At 39.7% G+C, this 20,597-nt stretch overlaps 1 protein-coding gene across 1 annotated transcript in view; it reads right to left on the bottom strand.

Annotated features, from left to right (window-relative positions):
• Positions 1-14,132, bottom strand: part of PFKFB1 (6-phosphofructo-2-kinase/fructose-2,6-biphosphatase 1) — a 54,147-nt gene extending 40,015 nt beyond the window's left edge. Inside the window, exon 1 of the mRNA XM_029930038.1 lies at positions 14,036-14,132. Within this exon, the coding sequence (XP_029785898.1) occupies positions 14,036-14,132 (97 nt within the window). The remainder of the gene's footprint in view (positions 1-14,035) is intronic.
• Between the last annotated feature and the right edge of the window lie 6,465 nt (positions 14,133-20,597).

Here is a 20,597-nt window from a genome sequence, read left to right on the forward strand (position 1 = left end):
CATTACAGGGGGGAATGAAAAGAATGGGAATGGGAGGGAAAGAGACGAAAGGAAGAGAAGAAGAGAAAATAAAAAGAACAGAGAAAGCAGAAAAGACAAAAAAATATATATAAAAGGGGATCGGAGACAACAAAGGACAGTAAACCGCTTAAAAGTGTATGACCAGTTTTTTTGAGAGAGACAGAGCATGAACAGGGAAAGACAGAGAGAGAGGGAGACACAGAATCTTGAAGTAGGCTTCAGGCTCTTAGCTGTCAGCACTGAGCCCAACTTGGGGCTCAAACCCATAAACCGTGAGATTTTGACCAGAACTAAAGTTGGATGCCTAACTGACTGAGCCACCCTGGTGCCCCTAAAAGATAACTGTTTAAAGCAATACTAGTAATAATGTATCAGGTGTTTATAGCACATATAAAAATGAAATAAGTACAACAATGACACAAAGAAAGTGAAGATTCTGGGGATATTCTCTTATAAGGAGCTTGTCCTACATGTAAAGCAATATAGTGTTATTTGAAGGTGAACCCAAATTACTTTAAAATATACATTGTATGGAATACTAGTTGGCAATGAGAAAGAATGAAATCTGGCCATTTGTAGCAACCTGGATGGAACTGGAGGGTATTATGCTAAGTGAAATATGTCAGTCAGAGAAAGAAAGATACCATATGTTTTCACTCATATGTGGATCTGGAGAAACTTAACAGAAGATCATGGGGGAGGGGAAGGGGAATAAAAGCTACAGAGAGGGTGGCAGGCAAATCATAAGAGACTCTTGAATACTGAGAAGAAACTGAGGGTGGATGGGGGTTGGGGAAGAAAGGAAAGTGGGTTATAGGCATTTAGGAGGGTACTTGTTTGGATGAGCACTGGGTGTTGTATGTAATCCAGTTTGACAATAAATTATATTAAAATTTTTTTAAAATAAAATATACATTATAAACCCTAGGGGAACCACTAAATTTTTAAAAAGAGATTTATAAATGATAGGTAAATACAATAAATAAAATGGTTTCATAAAAATGCTCAAATAAGATGAGAAAAAGCCAAAACAAATGATTAAAAAAGAAACAAAGAGGTCTGGGAAGATGGTGGAGTACAAAGACTCTAGGCTTGCATTGTCACTGAATACAACTAGATAACTATCAAATTATCCTAAATAGCTCCAAAATCAGAACAAACTCTACAATTAAAAGTAGAGAAGAGGTCACACCAAAGAAGTTAGGAGTTGTGGAGACACAGTTTGGGAGAGAAATGGATCATGGCTGCTATGGTGGGGAAGTAGCTGCAGTAGCAGAAAAGGGTGAGAGACAAACTAGCACACAGAGAAGCCGACATGGCGAATACAAACCTCCATAGAAATTGGCCTGGAAAGCAAGACAGGATGAATTTTGTGAGTTTTTGCAACCACCTGGGCTTGAAGTCTAGAGATTTAAAGTCAGCACGCTTGGTTCTGGGAAAGCATGGCGGGCATTGGGGATGTTCTTAGAGAGACAGCAGGGCAAACAGCCTGTGGACATACAACATGGAAACAGCAATCTGAAGAGTGCCTGGGGTACACAATGGGGAGGATATCTGCTCATGTTAGAATGTGTCAGAGTGGCAGCATTCTGGGAAAGACCTCTCAGGGAACAAAGGCAATGGCAGGAACCATTTCCTCCCCAGCCTCTCAGTTTAAGCACAGGGACACTTTTAGGAAACAGCCAAAGACTATACCTGACACAAAATTTGCTTACGTCAAGCCCCAACCACCACCCCTATGCTCTGGTGGACCCACCCTTCTCAGTCATGCTTGCCTCGGTCCCAATGCAGTGGGCTCCTTCCCCTATAAGACCAGCCCAAAGCCCTGCCTATTTTGTATCTCTCAAACCAGGAGTTTTGCAGGGCCTTGACTTTGGCAGCAGTGGTGATAGGTCTTATTTCACAAGCAGACCAGAGCACATCTAGTTAAAACTTTCCACATCCAGGTAGGGATCAAATTTTGCCCACAACAGGCAAAGATAACCTCTGAATATGACTGGCCTGAGGGTAGAGCAACCAGGACACAATGGCAGAACACTTGCAGCACATATTAGAGATACACCCTGAAGGACTAAGCCCTGGGGAACTACACTACACTACAGAGCACTACAGGATATCTTCTTCATAAGACCATTACCCTCAAGAACAGGAGAAGTACTTGACTTTCTTAACACATGGAAACATGTATAAATACTTAGACAAAATGAGAAGACAGAGAAATTCATCCCAAATGAAGGTATAAGGGATAAGCCCATGAGATATTTAAATTGCTAAATGGGAAAAATCTGCAGCCAAGATACTCTATCCAGCAAGGCTATCAACCAGAATGGAAGGAGAGATAAAGAGTTTCTCAGACAAAAACTAAAAGAGTTCCTTATCACTAAACCAGCCAGCAAGAAATATTAAAGGGAACTCTTTGAATGGACAGGAAGAACTATAAATGAGAATATGAAGATATGAAACACAAAAGCAGTGATAATATTTCTGTAAAAAAGTCAAGGAACCCACAAAATAAAAGGTTGTCAAATATGACACCATATACCTAAAACATGGGAAAGAGAGGAATAAGAATTGGTTCAAACTTAAATGACCATCAACTTAATATAGACTGTGATATACAGAAGATGTTACATACAACCTAACTGGAACAATGAGTAAAAAACCACTGATAAGTATTCAAAGAATAAAGAGAAAGAAATCTAAATGTATCACCAGGAAAAACCAGCATATTATGAAAGAGAGAAAAAGAAGAATGATTAGAGAACTTGAAAAACAATCACAAAACAAGTAATAAAATGGCAATAGATACATATATATCAATAATTAAGTTGAATGTAAATGGACTAAACATTCCAATCAGGATACAGGGTTATAGAATCAGTTAAGAAGCAAGACTCACCTATATGCTGCTTACAAGAGATTCATTTTAGACTAAAAAGACACCCACAGATTGAAACTGGGAATATGGAAAACCTTTTATCATGCAAAGGGGTTTTTAAAAAATTCAGAGGAACAGTAATAATGTCATGCAAAGTAGAAATTAAAACAAAGACTCTCAGAAGAGACAAAAACAGACACTGTATAATCGTAATGGGGACAATCTAACAAGAAGATGTAACAATTGTAAATATTTATGCACCTAATATGAGGGCACCCAAGTACATAAAATAGATAATAACAAGCATAAAGGAACTAACTGGTAGTAATGCAGTAAGAGTGGGGATTTTAACGCCCCACTTACATAAATGGACAGATCATCTAAACAGAAATTCAACAAGAAATAATGGCTTTGAATGGCACACTGAACAAGATGGACTTAACAAATATATTCAGAATGTTCTATCCTAAACAGCAGAATACACATTTTTTTGAACTACACATGAAACATTATCCAGAATAGGTCACATATAAGGTCACAAAATCAGTCTCTACAGATTAAAAAAATTCAAAGTCATACCATAATCTTTTCTGGCCACAATGTTATGAAGTTTAAAATCAACGACACTCACATGCACACACACAAATTTCGAAAAACCACAAATACATGGATGTTTAATAACATGCTACTAAACAATGAATGGGTAAAACAAGAAATTGAAACAGAAACCAAAAGCACATGGAAATAATTAAAAATGAAAATAAATGGTCCAAAACATTTTGGATGAAACTAAAGTAGTTCAAAGAGTGAAGTTATTAGCAATACAAGTCTACCTTAAAAAGAAAGAAAAATCTCACATAAACAGCCCAACTTTACACCTAAAGGAGCTAGATAAAGAAAAACAAACAAGGGGCACCTGGTTGGCTTGGTCAGTAGAGCATGTGACTCTTGATCTTGGGGACATGAGTTCAAGCCCCATATTGGGGGCAGAGGTTACTTAATAAAAATAAAGGTTTAAAATTATTTTATCTTATTCTTTAAATTTTTAAATGTATATTTCTGAAAGAGAATGCTAGTGGGGGAGGGGTAGAGAGAGAGGAAGAGATATACAGAATCTGAAGCAGCACCAACTCTGAGGTGTCAGCACAGAGCCCGACATGGGGCTTGAACCCATTAACTGTGAGATCATAACCTGAGCTGTAGTCAGATGCTTAACCGACTGAGCCACCCAGGTACCTTTAAAATTTTTTGAAAAATAAAAATATCCTTAAAAAAGAAAAAGAAACAAAACCCAAAACAGCAGAAGGAAGGAAATAGTAAATTTTTATAGCAAAAATAAATGGTACAGGAACTAAATGAACAGTAGAACAGATCATTGAAAATAGGAGCTGGTTTCCTAAAAAAAAATCAACAACATTGATAAATCTGTTGCCAGACTTATCAAGAAACACAGAGAAAGGACTCAGATAAATAAAATTATAAATATAAGAGGATAAACAACCAACACAAGAGAAATACAATCATAAAAGAATATTATGTAAAATTATATGCCAACAAATGGGACAATCTAGAAGAAATGGATAAACTTTAAAAAACATATAACCTGCGGATGGAGGAGGGGCAAGATGGCAGAGAAGTAGGGAGCTCTGTAATCACCGCCCACCTGCAACTATCAAACTGAGAAGGACTAAAGCCACAATACTGTGATTTGCAAGAGCAGAAGGAGTACACACAGAGTCCTTATAGATGACAGCCTCATAGATGCCTGAGTGAGTGCAAAATAAAAATGGGTCAGGGCCGGAGGCTCTGAGGGGAGGGAGCACCAACCCAACGTAGAGCTGCGGGAGAGAACCCAGAGCGGTGGTGCAGAGCTGAGGAGGGCCATGTGCGTGTGTGTGTGTGTGTGTGTGTGTGTGTGTGTGTGTGTGTGTGTAGTGGAGGCACAGAGCCAGCTGCAGTGGGCTGCGCATGGAGTGGCCGTGCAGCGCAGCGCGGCAGAGAGCCGAGCGGAAGAGAAAGAGAGACTGAAAACACTCATAGAGTAGTCTCTGGAGAAGGGAGAGAACCTTGGCCCAGGTTGGAGAGACATACTACCATCCCACAGATAGCCGCTGGGCATGGGGAGAGAAAATTGTCCCCCTTGTTCTTCCTTCAGCTCAGTGGCTCGCCAACTCCAGGCAGACCCTGGAAAAAGCTGGCTCCCCAGTCTCCCTACTCAATCCTGGTTAAAAAGCCAGTTCACCAGCAGGAGGACACCTCATTTGGGGCAGTAGCATTATAGTGCATGGACTAGGACTTGGAAATGAGGCAGGGATAGGAAAAAAGCAACTTGGCCTGCCCGTGGCACAGGGAGATCAGACTCAAAAAAAGAGTGGCTTGCAATGTGTGGTCTGAGAAGGGCTTGGGGTGCTGCCATTCTTCTCCCCACAACCACCAATGCAGGGCCTTGGAGAGCAGCCCCTGAGACCAGACTTACGTATACCAAACCATGCCCATCTGCACTAGAGACCTGCCTTCCCCCCCCCTTTTTTTCCCCTTTGTCTTATATTCTTTTTTCCTTCTGTTCTCTTTTTCCCCCCTGGAGTCTGGGAAAGAACCACATGTATGCACTGCTGTGATTAGATCAATTCCTGCCATCCAGATATATTTTCCCTTATCTCAATCTCATCTCTGCCCTCTGCAGCTTTTATGCGCTCAGACTGTTCTTTGTCATTGGTTGTTTCTGTCCCCACCTCTTTTTTTTTTTTTCTTTTCTTTTCCTTTCTTTTCTTTTCTGTTCTTTTTTCTTTCCCTTTTTGGTTTCCTTGCTTATTTGATTTGTCTGTGCATTTGCGTGTGTTCATTCCTGTGTGTTTGTCTGTCTGTTTTCTTTTTCAGGGCTACCTCAAGAAACAAGGCAAAGTACATATGGTGGAGAGTTCCAAATATTACTGAGTAGGGAAATAAAATAATCAAGGCATAACAAGAGAAATCAAGACACCAGTAAAAGAGCACTTCCTAAAATGACAGGCCCTGGACAGTCAATGAACCTCCTTTAATAGAGCAATACTAACAAGTGCACAGTGCATAACAATCTTTTAAAACTGACAAGAGACAGAAAGCTAGTCAAAATTATGAAATGAAAGAACTCTCCTCTAAAGAAATTCCAGGAAGAAATCACAGCCACAGAACTGCTGAAAACAGACATAAGCAACATAACTGAACAAGAATTTAGAACAATTGTCATAAAATTAACCGCTGGGCTTGAAAAAAGCATCAGAGAAGCTATTGATACAAAGACTAGGGACCTTCAAAATAGTTGTGATGACTTAAAAAAGGCTATAAATCAGGCACATAATAAAATGGAGGTGGCCACTGCATGGATTGAAGAGGCAGAGAGCAGAATAGGTGAATTAGAAGACAGTGTTATAGCAAAAGAGGGAGCCTAGATAGAGAGAAATTGATACAGGAGCATGAAAGGAGAATTTGAGACCTGAGTGGCACAATCAAATGGAACAATATCCATGTAATAGGAATTCCTGAAGAATAAGAAAGAGAAAAAGGCCCTGAAGAGGTGCTTGATCAAATTATGGCTGAGAACTTCCCCAATCTGGGGAAGGAAATAGACATTGAATTCCAAGAGGCACAGAGAAGTCCCCTCAGATGTAACTTGAATTGACCTTTGGCATGACATAGCATAGTGAAACTGGCAAAGTATAAAGATAAAGAAAGAATTCTGAAGCAGCTAGGGATAAAAGAGCCCTAATATACAAAGGGAATCCTGTCAGAGTGGTTACAGACCTATCTACTGAAATCTGGCAGCTAAAAGGGATGGCAAGAAATCTTCAATGTGATGAACAGGAAAAATATGCAGCCAAGAATCCTTTATCCAGTAAGCCTGTCATTCAAAATAGAAGAGATAAAGGTTTTCCCAAATAAACAAAAATTGAGAGAATTTATCACCACCAAACCAGCCCTACAAGAAATCCTAAGAGGGACTCTATGAGGGAAATGTAGCAAGGAATATAAGGTACTAGAGACACGACTAGAAACATGAACCCTACAGAGAACATAATGAATCTAAACCAACATTTTTCAATAATAACAATGAATATAAATGGACTGAATGCTCCAATCAAATGACATGGAGTAGCAGAATGGATTAAAACAAACCAAAATCCATTTATTTGCTTTCTACAAGGGACTCATTTTAGACCTAAAGACACCTTCAGATGGAAAGTAAGGGGATGGAGAAATATCTATCATGTGACTGGAAGTCAACAGAAAGCCAGAGACACCATACATATGTTGGACAAACTGGGCGTTAAAGTAAAGGCAGTAACAAAAGATGAGAAAGGACATTACATAATAATTACAGGGTCTCTCCATCAGGAAGAGCTAACAATTATAAACATCTATACAATGAATTTGGGAGCACCAAAATACAGAAATGCAATTAATCAGAAACAGAAACAATCTTAATGATAAGGATGTGCTAATTGCAGGAGACTTTAATACTCCACTTACAGCAATAGATAGGTAAACAAGACAGAAAATTACTAAAGAAACAATGGACCTGAATGGCATATTGGAACAGATGGAATTAATAGATATATTTAGAACTCTGCATCCTGAAGTTAGGAAATTTACTTTATTCTCGAGAGTGCATGGCACATTCTCCAAGATAGATCACATACTGGGTCATAAGGCAACCCTCCATAAATATAAACAAATTGAGATCATACCATGCACACTTTCAGATCACAATGCTATGAAACTTGAAATGAACCACAGGAAAAAGTCTAGAAAACCTCCAAAAATGTAGAGGTTAAAAACTACCCTACTAAAGAATGATTGGGCCAACTAGGCAATTAGAGAGAAATTAATATATATGGAAACAAAAATACAACAATCCAAACTCTCTGGGATTGAGCAAAGGCTGTTCTAGGAGGAAAGTATATTGCAATCCAGGCCTATTTCAAAAAACTAGAAAAAGCACAAATTCAAAATCTAACAGAGCACCTAAGGAAACTAGAAGGAGAGGAGCAAGAGCCACCCAAACGCAGCAGAAGAAGAGAAATATTAAAGATCAGGGCAGAAATAAACAATATAGAATACAAAGAAAAAAGTGAACAGATCAATGAAACCAAGAGTTGGTTTTTTGAAAAAATAAAATTGATAAACCTCTAGCCAGGCTCCTCAGAAAGAAAAGAAAAGAATGAAAATGGATCTATAACAACTGATCCCTCATAAATACAAGCAATCATCAGAGATTACTATGAAAAATTATATGCCAACCAACTGGACAACTTAGAAGAAATGGATAAATTCCTAAACACACATGCACAATCAAAATTCAAATGGGAAGAGATAGAAAATCTGAACAGACCCATAACCAGTGAAGAAATTGAATCAGTTATCAAAAATCGCCCAATGGATAAGAGCCCAGGTCCAGATGGCTTCCCAGGGGAATTCTACCAGACATATAAAGAATAGTTAATACCCATCATTCTGAAGCTATTTCAAAAAAATAGACAGAATGAAAACTTCTGATATTATTATACGAAGTCAGCATCATTTTGATTCCCAAAATAGAGACTCAAAGGAAAAAGAGAACTACAAGCCAATATCCTTATTGAATATAGATGCAAAAATACTCAACAAGATACTAGCAAATCAAATTCAACAGCACATACAAAGAATTATCCATTATGATCAAGTGGGCTTCATTCCTGAGTTACAGGGCTGGTTCAATATTTGCAATCCATGAATGTGATACATCATGTTAACAGAAGAAATGATAAAAACCATATGATTTTGTCGATAGATGCAGAAAAAGCATTTGACATAATACAGCATCTATTCTTAATAAAAAACCCTTGAGAGAGTCAGGATGGAAGAAACTTACTTAAACGTTATAAAAGCCATTTATGAGAAGCCCACAGCTAATATCATCCTCAATGGGGGAAAACTGAGAGCTTTCCTCCTGAGATCAGGTACACGACAAGGATGTCCACTCTCACCACTGTTGTTTAACATAGTGCTGGAAGTCCTTGCATCAGCAATCAGTCAACAAAATGAACAAAAGGCATTAGAATTGGCAAATATGAAGTCAAACTTTCATTTTTCACAGATGACATGATACTCTACATGGAAAACCTGAAAGACTCCATCAAAAGTCTGCTAGAACTGACACATAATTCAGCAAAGTCACAGGGTACAAAAACAATGTACAATCAATGTACAAAATTGGTTGTATTTTTATACACCAATAGTTAAGCAAGAGAAAGAGAAATCAAGAAACTGATCCCACTCACAATTGCACCAATAACCATAAAATACCTAGGAATAAACCTAACCAAATATGTAAAAGATCTGTATGATGAAAATAATAGAAAACTTATGAAGGAAATAGAAGAAATAAAGAAATGGAAAAACATTCCATGCTCATGGATCATAAGAATAAATATTGTTAAAATGTTAATACTACCAAAAGCAATCTACACATTCAACGCAATCCCATCAAAATTGCACCAGCATTCTTCTCAAAGATAGGACAAACAGTCATAAAATTTGTATGGAACCACAAAAGACCCCAAATAGTCAAAGTAACTTTGAAGAAGAAAACCAAAACGGGAGGCATCACAATCCCAGACTTTAGCCTCTACTACAAAGCTGTCATCATCAAGACAGTATGGTATTGGCACAAAAACAGACACATGGACCAATGAAATAGAATAGAGAACCCAGAACTGGGCCGACAAATGTATGGTCAATTAATTTTTGATAAAGCGGGAAAGATTGTCCAATGGAAAAAGTCTGCCTCTTCAGCAGGTGGTGCTGGGAGAACTGGACAGCAACATGCAGAAGATTGAAACTAGAGCACTTTCTTACACCATACACAAAAATTAACTCAAAATGGCTGAAGGACCTGAATGTGAGACAGGAAATCATCGAAACCTTTGAGGAGAAAGCAGGAAACAGCCTTCTTGACCAGAGCAGCAGCAATATGCTACTCGACACATGCCCAAAGGCAAGGGAAATAAAAGCAAAAATGAACTATTGGGACCTCATCAAGATAAAAAGCTTATGCACTGCAAAGGAAACAGTCAAGAAAGTCAATAGGCAACCAACGGAATGGGAAAAGAGTTGCAAATGACATATCAGATAAAAGGCTAGTATCCAAAATCTACAAGGAACTCAACAAACTCTATACCTGAAAAATGAATAGCCCAGTGAAGGAATGGTCAGAAAACATGAACAGACACTTCTCCAAAGAAGACATACATATGGCCAACAGACACATAAAATGATGTTCATCACCACTCATCATCAGGGAAACACAAATCAAAACTACATTGAGATACCACCTCATGCCAGTCAGAGTGGCTAAAATGAACAAATCAAGAGACTATAGAAGCTGGCGAGGATGTGGAGAAATGGGCACCCTCCTACACTGTTGGTGGGAATGTAAACTGGGACAGCCACTCTGGAAAACAGTGTGGAGGTTCTTCAAAAAACGATTAAGAGAACTCCCCTATGACCCAGTAATAGCACTGCGGGGGATTTACCCAAGGGATACAGAAGTGCTGATGCATAGTGGCACATGTATCCCAATGTTCATAGCAGCATTTTCTACAACAGGCAAATCATGGAAAGCGCCTAAATGTCCATCACCTGATGAATGGATCAAGAAGACGTGGTATATATATACAATGGAGTACTACATGGCAATGAGAAAGAATGAAATATGGCCATCTGTAGCAACATGGATGGACCTCGAGGGTGTCATGCTGAGGGAAATAAGTCAGGCAGAGAAGGACAGATACCATATATTTGCACTCATAGGTCTAACAGGAAAAACCTAACAAAGGACCATGTGGAGGGAAAGGGGGGAAAAGAGGCAGGGAGAGGGAGGGAGGCAAATCATGAGAGTTGGGTTTGAATACTGCAAACAAACTGAGGGCTGATGGGGAAGGGGGAAAGGGAAAGGGGATGATGTCATGGAGGAGGGCACTTGGGAAGAGCACTGGGTGTTATATGGAAACCAATTTGAGAATAAAGTATTAAAATAAATAAATAAATAAATAAATAAATAAATAAATAAAAATAAAATCAGCATCCCAAATGTTTTGCTTCTGTGTGTGTGTGTGTGTGTGTGTGTGTGTGTGTGTGTAGATTAAGACCCGTGTTGGGCTCCATGCTGAGCATGAAGCCTACTTAAGATTCTCTCTCTCTACCCCTCTCCCTTGCTTGTGCATTTTCTCTCTCTCTCAAACATAAAAAGAAAAGAAATGTTGCTTCTAAAATTTATGTGGACAATAATTTTTATGGCAGTATTGTTCATAACCAAAAACTAGAAACTACTTAAATGCTCATCAACAGTTACATGGATAAACAAACCATGATATATTCACAAAACATAGTATTGCACAGCATGGAGGGTAGACAATGTAACTGCATGCACAATAATATAGATGGCACACAAAACATAATGTTGAATGATAGAACAAGTTCAAATGTACGTACAAATATTTTCAAGCACGTTACACGTGTCAATTAATTTAATTATCAGAATAGCATCATTAATTGAGTTCTCCTCACCTACTGCCTCCTTTGGGGCCAGATAGGTCTTCCAGAGAGGATGCTTCAAGAATAAGATGACTCAGATCTTTTAGTGGTAAATAGCCATCCCAGAAAGGGAGGTGAGGCAGACATTGCCCAGGACAGGATTTGGCAAACACTGAGTTTATTGCATCTGTGGTCTAACATAAGTCAGTCAATTACTAATGAGTGACTTGTGCAAACAGGGGCCATGCTTGCCTATTATGAGTGGTAGACTGGAAATAGGGCATTAAACACCTGGTATTAGCTAGGCTCTGAGCTTGATGCTGAGGATATGATGGGCAAAAAACAAAAACAAAAACAAAACAAAAAAAACAAAACAAAAAAACCCCCACACACCTACCTTCTTGTTTAAATAATAACGAAGATTTATTGAACACTTTCTATAAGCCAGACAGTCCTCTAAACTTTTCATATGCTTTAATTCTCTAATCTTTAGAACAACATTACTACTCACTTATTTTTACAGATGAAGAAATGGAAGCACAGGGAGGTAAAGAGACTTGCCCAGAGTTACAGAGGCAGGAGGTGGCAGAGCTGTGATTCAAATCTAGGCAGTCTAGATCCAGAACCTCTGAATCACTGAATCACCCCATGGTGATGGGGTGTAGTTATTATTTTTTTCTTTTTTGCAGCTGAGTAAACGGAGGCTCAGAATTAAAGTGAGCACATATTTGTTTTGCACCCTCTACATAACAGAGACTATATTAGGTGATTTACGTATATTAGTTCTGCAACCTGAAAGGCAGAGTTCATGGGAATATAAGAGGCCTAACTCTGGAGGACCCAGGTATGCAGAGACTGGCTTCCCTGCTTGCCAGTTAAACCCAACAGTCCCTTGGAAAGGATCAAAGTGGTTGACTGCATGGAGGTGAGATGTAATTCTCAGTCTTATCCAGGCTTCTATATTTCTAGATGAGTGAGTGAAACTGCTGGTGGATAGGAGAAAGAGGAACATGAGGCTGGTTTTCTTCTGCTTCTTCCTCTTCTTCCTCCATCTACATCTTACATACTATGTACCATATTTTAACATCCTACATCTTCCTGTATTCTCTAAGCAACTACTTTTCCTGCCAATAGCCCTGAGCCTGAACCTCCTCTAACATTTGTATAGTGGAAGGGTAGTCAGCTGTTCCTCAAGATATCTGGGTCCCACAGTCCACAGCTGTCTTATCTCTGCCCACCTCAAGACTCCTCAGGCCATATCCTTGGACTGGAAGCACCTTGGTTCTCAACCATCCTTGTTATCTATGGGAAATGGTATACTCCAGTTTTTAAATACATATATTTACAAGTTTTGTTTGTTTCTCCTTTGTCCCTGCTCTTTAAGTTCTCCAAGTGAATATTTCACAGCAGGGTGTGAGAAGCTGAGTGTTTTCTCTCTTAAATTCCAAGAACAGCAAAAGTGTCCATTGTGGAAAGCTGCAAAGATTCTGCCAAGTTCGGCCACCTCAGGCAAGGAAGTATCGCTCCCTGAGGGGTGCGACCTGAAAAACAAGATTAACCGTCTAGAGGCCAGGGGAGTGCATTTCCTGATCCAGGGACTGGAGACAGGCAGACGGGGAGAAGCCAAATTGAACAAAAGATCAACTGCATTCCGGCTTATGCAGTGTTAATCGTACCCCTGCCCAGCGTAGCAGACACAGACGTCTGGGCTCTCCTTTTGATGCTGTGTTTGAAATTTCAGTTTTGGTTTCCCCTTTTTCTAATAATCATTTGACCCTGTTTCCTAGTAACCAACCCAGGTCAGCTTCCTGCCCCAAACCCTATAAAGGTGTGGATATTTTCTCAATAAACTGAGGCTTGATCAGAAACGCTTGTCTTGCCCCATTCTCTGTGCTCCTTCCTGCCCTATTCTTACTCCCTCCCTCAGGAACCTATGACCCGATTTACCGCTCTGCAGGCCAGGGCGGGAACAGACAGTCCATGTGTGCCGAGATGGCAATGCAGGAGACAGGACACCCGGGACATCAGGCAAATAGAAACTTATCATAAGAGGCTTGAGAAAATGGAGGAGACAAACTTACCAATGATGTGGTACTTTTATGTATCCACTGAGAAATTATGCCAGGAACCATCACCTTATTTCATCCAAGCACTATCAGACAAGACCAATTTCCAGACACTTCACTGAGATCACCAAAATGAAACATTCTAGGCCAGCACTAAACAGTTCCAAACTAGAAATGTGAAATTTCAAACAAGAAGCATTTGAAATAAGCTCTGGATTAGAAAGAAAAAGTGCCTAAAAAAAGAAAGAAGAAGTGCCTAGTCAAAAATCCCTCTGATTAACATGATCTTTATCTAATCCACATTCTTTCTCTGTCCTTCATCTCTCTTTCTGTCTTTCTCTCATTATTTTCCTATCTTTTCTGACGTTGTCCTTTCATAATTTTACAGCTATTTCATTCAACTGCTTATCTAGCTCAACTTTCAGGTTGGGTTGGTGATAGATGGAGACCATGTCCTTTGCTGTTATATATCCTCTCTACCAACACCACCTTGAGTTCCATGGAAACAAACCACACTTACAGCTCTTCCTCTGCTGTAGCCCGCTGCTGCCACTGCTGTGTGGAATCCAGATCTTCTGCAACCTCATTTGGGTGAGCTCTCCCATCTCTCGAGACATCTTAGGTGTCACAGCTAATGACACCACTGTCCACAAGGTACTGGGCCTCACTCCTGTCTTACTAGCTATCTCTTCTGTTGCTGTGGCCACAGCAGCAGGTGGGCAGAGATGGGACCGGGAGGTGCACTGGGCTGATGAGCCCTCTGGCAGCCTGTTTCCAGTCCCCTCTCCTCTTTCCTAGTCTTTGTCTGACTTGCCTGCCTCTGCACCTGTATTGTACCAGTGGGGACTGGGTGCAGGGAGAGAGAGAGAGAGAGAGAGAAGTTGGGCAGAGGTCAGCAGAGGCCTCTGAACTCCAAGGGCTGTGTACATAGGAGATAAGTTGGAGCCCATCAAGGAAGGTAGCCAGCAAGACAGCCTGGGTCTGGCCAGTCACTTTCCTCCAATGAAGACAGGAATAGCAGAGTATGCAAATAAAAGACCAAAGATCATGTGCTTACATCCCATGTGGGGCAGAAAAAGTAAAGGTGATGGAGGCATGTCTCAGTAGGCTTCACAGCTTTGAAATAAAAATTGGGCCCAAGTAGAATGTCAAGTTCTAACCCAGAAATAGGGGTCCACATCAGAAATTCAAGGTTCTCAAGTACAAAAAACAAACAAAATCCCTACTGAAAATGCAATGTTTTGAGCTAGCAATAAAAAACCTGAACTGGAAGTAGAAAGTTCATTATCTCTCTGTTTCCCCCGACCCCCAAATGTTATTGCAACCATTGTCTTCCCCTGATTTCTGCTGCCTTTCCTACCACAGGGACTCTCCTTCCTCAAATGTACTGCTTGGGGGCACATTTGGAGAGATGGACACCATCTACCTTTATGTTCTCCCCAGCCAAGGCCAAATAAATTAGAGTAAACCTGACACTTTGGGAAGAGGAATGAATGAAGCCATTTCCCGGGGGCGGGGGAGAGATGGTAAGCACTACCCACATGGCTTCCAGTTGCCATTAGGGGCCTCAGGGAGAAAGGCTTCATGATCTGATCCAGAGCATGATTCATTATGCCAAACTGGGGAGATGGAGGGTGAAGGCTGCAGCAGGCTGAGTGTGGGGAGCAGGGAACAATGACCTCAAAGTAGGACAAGTCCATAGGCCAGAACTGTCCCACCCAGATGTGTCTATTCTATCTACCTGCCCCAGTCCCCACCCCCACCCCAGTTGTTTTGAGGCTTTTATGTGTAGAGCTCATGTAATGACACAGCTTACCTGGAAGATGTCCAAGTGTACTCTTACTTCATTCTTTTGCAACCTTCCCACCCCCTAATGAACCTCCAGTGATTGGCTACAAGGAAGCTCAACTTTCTTCCACTGAACTGGGCTATACAGGAGCAAGCTTTTGGGGATAGAAATCTCTAATCACTTTCCTCCAGTGCTCTCAGCCCCACTTTGCCTTTTAAGAAGTTCCCTAAACGCTTATTCTCAGTGTTCTGGCCTATTCAGAGGTTAGATTCCCTCCAGTTGTGTATTAATCATTCCAAACCTTCAGTACATTTCAAAGCCTGCCCATCTAAATGAACCTCTTGAGGCAGTGAATCACAGTGGTTAAGAGCAATCGGCTGTGGAGCCATACTACCTGAGTGGAATCCCACTTCTTCATTCTGCTATGAGATCTTAGGTAGAAGATTTAACTTTTCAGTGCCTCATTTTCTAAAAATCTGATAAGAGTATCTACTTGCTTAGAGTTGTTGAATATTCAACGTGTTAATACACATAAAACAACCTAGGAAATGCTCAAAATACATTATTTAACACCCTTTCTCTTTACGTAGTCAGTGATCAATCACTTCCTTTGCTAATCTGCAACTTCTAAAGTAATGCTGAGCATATAAGTAAGGGGAATTTATAACATATGACAAGAGGTTAACATTTATAATAAATAAAGAGCTCCTGCCAATCAATTCAACAAATTCACTTTTACTTTTTTGGTCCTGTAGCAAACAAGTGACCAAGTCAGGAGCAGGACATTGGGGACCTGATTTTTCCCAGTACAGGGTTTTTTATTGCTGTTGTTGTTCACTGATCAATTTAGCCTGATTTAAGAAGGTAGTCTTCCAGATTATCTCAGAATCTTTAGATTACCAGAAGTAGACTTAGGAAGAGATAAAATTCTCTTAATTCTAATAAGTGTCCTAACTGGTATTACTCTGCTAATGCTAATCTTTTTTTCCCCCTCAGCATTTGGCTTTGCTTGCTACTGAGTTGGAGTTTTTTCTTTTTCTGATAGTGCAATATTGCATATACTGTATTTTGTGTTAGACTTTTTATTGAAGTATAATTAGCATACAGTGTTATATTAGTTTCAGGTGTGAAATATAATAATTCAACAATTCTATACATTTCTCAGTGATCATCTAGATAAGTGTACTCTTAATCTTCTTTATGTATTCTACCTCTCCTGTAATTTAACTCACCTCTGGCAACCACCAGGTTCTCTGTTTTTAAGAATCTGGTTTTTGTCTTTTTTTTCTTGTTTGCTTGCTTTTTGAATTCATATGTGTGAAATCATATATTTGTCTTTTTATGACTTATTTCACTTTGCATTATTATAACTTAAGTCCATCCATGTTGTTGCAAATGGCAAGATCTTATTCTTTTTATGCCTGAGTAATAGTCCATTGTGTGTATATATGCCATATCTTCTTCATCCATTCATCTATCAATGGACATTTGGGGTGATTCTATATCTTAGCTATTGTAAATAAGGCTGCAATAAAGATAGAAGTGGATTTATATTTTTGAATTAAGGTTTTCATTTTATTTGGGTAAATACCCAGTAGAGGGAATTGCTGGATCATATGGCATTTCTCTTTTTAATTTTTCAAAGACCTGCATAATGTTTTCCACAGTGGCTCCATCAATTTACATTCCCACCAGCAGTGTATTATGGATCCTTTTTCCCCCCACATCCTTGCCAACATTTGTTATTTCTTGTCTTTTTGATTTTAGCCATTGTGACAAGTGTAAGGTAATATCTCATTTTGATTTGCAATTCTAATAATCTTAATAATAACCCTTTACATGTATGTTTCCATGGCATACAAAACAACAACATATTCCATATCTTAGTTGCTCCTTATAAGTATTCTCACTGGTCTCACAGGGAAACTGAGGTCTATAGAGGGGAAATAGCTTGTCCAAGGTAATTGAGCCAGTCACATGAACCCCCTTCTATGTTTACAATTTTGCTTTCACAAACTTGTCAAGAGGCAGAATGATAATTTTAGCAGCAGGAAATCTGAGATAGGAGGGTATTGGCAAGGTCTGAAAGGGTAAACCTGGGTTCCAGGCTTGAAAACCCAAGTCAAAATTGCCTGGAATTGACACTAGGTACTTGGTTGGTTTTTGTGGTTGTTGCTGTTGCTTTGATTTTTTTTTTGTAGTTGCATGTGTGTTGTTTGTGTTTTTTGTTGTTGTTGTTAACAACAGTTTATCAATTTTGTAGACCACAGTTATCAATTTTGATCCTAGAAGCAGGAGAACTAAACAAGCTTTATGGAAATGTCTTAGAATGGTTCTTCTCAATCAAGCTCAACCTACTTATCTAGCCATATGTCTCTTTAGAATCTCATGCTTAAACTACACTGGCTGACTCACAGAGTCCCCAAACATAACATCTTTCTTTCTTTCTTTCTTTCTTTCTTTCTTTCTTTCTTTCTTTCTTTCTTTCTTTCTTTCTTTCTTCCTTTCTTTCTTCCTTTCTTTCTTTCTTTCTTTCTTTCTTTCTTTCTTTCTTTCTTTCTTTCTTTCTTTCTTTCTTTCTTTCTTTCTTTCTCTCTTTCTTCTCTCTCTCTCTCTCTCTCTCTCTCTCTCTCTCTCTCTCTCTCCTCTCTCTCTCTCTCTTTTTACCTTTGGGTCTTTGCTCAGCCTGAAATGCCTTATCTTTCCTTCCATTCTCAATGAAATTTGACTCATTCTTCAAGACCTGGTTCAATGTTTGCCTCCTCTGGGAAACTTTCCCTGTACACTGGGACAGGCATAATCTTTGGTTCTAGTATTGTCTATATGCTTCATTCTATTTGAGCAAGTATCCACCAATGTTTGTTGGTATACTTCCCTACTAGACCGTGAGTTACTTGAGGATTGGGACTAGAATTCAGTTATCTGGTATGTGTTTCCAGTGTCCAGCTCAAGTCCTGGCAAAGAGAAGATACTTCCTCAGTGAGTATTTGTACAATCTATATCTCTCTGCCCTAGATGAGATGACCATGTAGACCAATAATCCCCATTCAGAGAGGTAAATATTATAACTGAGAGCTATGCAGGGAACTAGGTGGGAAAACTAACTAGGTCTGAAAGTAGAAGGTAGAACCTAGAAAGTTTCTCAGCCATGAATAAGGCAGAATAGAAAAAAACAAAAGAATGAAAGCCTTCCCTGAAAAGGTCCAATTAACTGGTTACACAAAGAGAGTTCACCCAGTATCAGAGACTCATTCAAGACCCAGATCTGAGCCACAAACCTAAAGTGAGGTTAACTCTAGGAATAAAAAATACATAGTGTGACTTCCTGAGGCCAACTAATCCTGACCATCCTCCCAAAGTATCGGGTATGTTGGAGGATCCCATTAAAAGCTGTATTAAGACTATTCTGATGGGTTATAAAACCACAAATGGTGACTCCCTGTTAGTAATACTTGGGAGTATGTGGATATGAATGCATTTATGGTGGATAAGGGTATAGAGGGGAGATTGGTCATGTGCTTATAGTTTAGATGTCTATATGTGAGTATCAGGCCTTCTGTGGCAGCAGCCTAGGTAACACTTCTTTCTTAGCTACTTCTCTGGCCCACTATTCCACACCCCACCCCGCTATTATTCAGCCCCATGCCTAGGGCCCAAGGCTCACTGCATCCTAGTCCTAGGGGTGTGTCTCCACAGACTATAGTCACTCAGGGAGAAGAGCAGCTGGATGGCTGTGGTGGTATTGCCTGTAGAGGCCAGAGAAACAAGCAGGATCACTAATATCAGACAGAGCATTGAAGTCCTGAAACATCTCCAGCAATTTAGTTTCTGCTCTTTCACTCCTCTTCACCTTGAGACAGTCCTCTGAAGGAAGTAGGCTAAGGGCTTCAATTTCCATTATAGTAAGGAGGTTACTGAAGCCCAGAAAAGGTGAAAAGCTTGTTCAAAGTGCCACAGCAAACCAGACCACTTTATATACCATTAGGGAGGTAAGAGATATAATCCCTACCATCCAGTTCACTCAAAGCTGGAATAGACCAAGTTAGAGAGACTTCTAAAGGTGCTACAGAACTGTATCTTTAGGTTAGTATCCCACTGAGACAGGTGGGAATGGATGATAGATAGATAGATAATTAGCTATAGATATCATCTTTTCTCCAACACTCCCATACCCTTTAATCCACACTTCAAGCAACCCCTATGTAAAGAAAACTTTCCAGAGAGCCTGAAGAATGAATTTGGATTTGTGTGATCCCATCTATTTTTCCTTCTTTCTCACCTACCTGTTCTCCTAGAGGTTTTTTCTTCCATCGCTAATTATCCGACACAGCTTTTTTGCATTTAGACACTCAAAGCACGTCCATGGGTGGCATCAAAGAGAGAGTCTGGAGGCATTGGTTGTTTCCTTAGAAAGGCTAGGGAAGTACCCTTGGTAAGAAGGGCATGTGTTGAAATATCAGCTGTTAGTTGTCCAAAAAAGTCTGTGAGCCACTGGAAGCCTTTTCTCTTCAGGCCAACCATGTGTTCTCCTTGCACCAAAGGTCAGAACTAATATTAACAAGCAACTGCAGAATGGGGAAATTAAAACCAGCAATGAAGACAGGCAAGATCTGGATTTTCTCGGGGCTGAGATTCAGATTGGTCTTCAATGTAAATGGGCACAAACCGTTACTGGAGAGTGCTTTGGCAATAAGAAGCAACAGCAATAAAAATGTTAATTTCCTTTGTCCTAGTTATCTCTCTCCTGGGACTCAATCCTGAGCCAATAACCACCAAAGCATGAAAAAGCTCAAGGCAACAAAATTTTTATTTTAATTGTATACTATTTATCTTAATGGCAATAACTGGAAGGTAACCTTTAAGTCCTCTAAGAGAAAACAGCTCTTTGAGTCTTTTCTGCAGACATTGATGATTATGGCTCTGAGACTATAAAAGAATTCTGGGGAAAAATTATGTTGCAATTTGGGGTGAGGAAACTAAGAATGCAAAGTCATGCTTTTCCTTGGACATTGGGCATGCCTATTATTTTCATTATTTTCTCAAAAACATGTCACTAATATGCTGGTTTTGCATTTGTCCTGTGTTTATTCATTCAGTTAGGAAATCTTTTTAGACTCCTAATATATACTGTACCTTAGATTAGAAGATGGGGCTAACAAGATGAATCAGACACAGTCAATGCTGTCAAGCTGCTGAAGTCGTGTGACAAAAACAGAAATCAATGGTAGCTGTAATTTGTGATAAGTGCTGTAACAGAATGGACCAGAGGGAGCTGTGGGGGCCCAGAGGAAAA

The sequence above is a fragment of the Suricata suricatta genome, chromosome X, assembly GCF_006229205.1.
Source record: "Suricata suricatta isolate VVHF042 chromosome X, meerkat_22Aug2017_6uvM2_HiC, whole genome shotgun sequence".
Lineage (NCBI taxonomy): Eukaryota > Metazoa > Chordata > Mammalia > Carnivora > Herpestidae > Suricata > Suricata suricatta.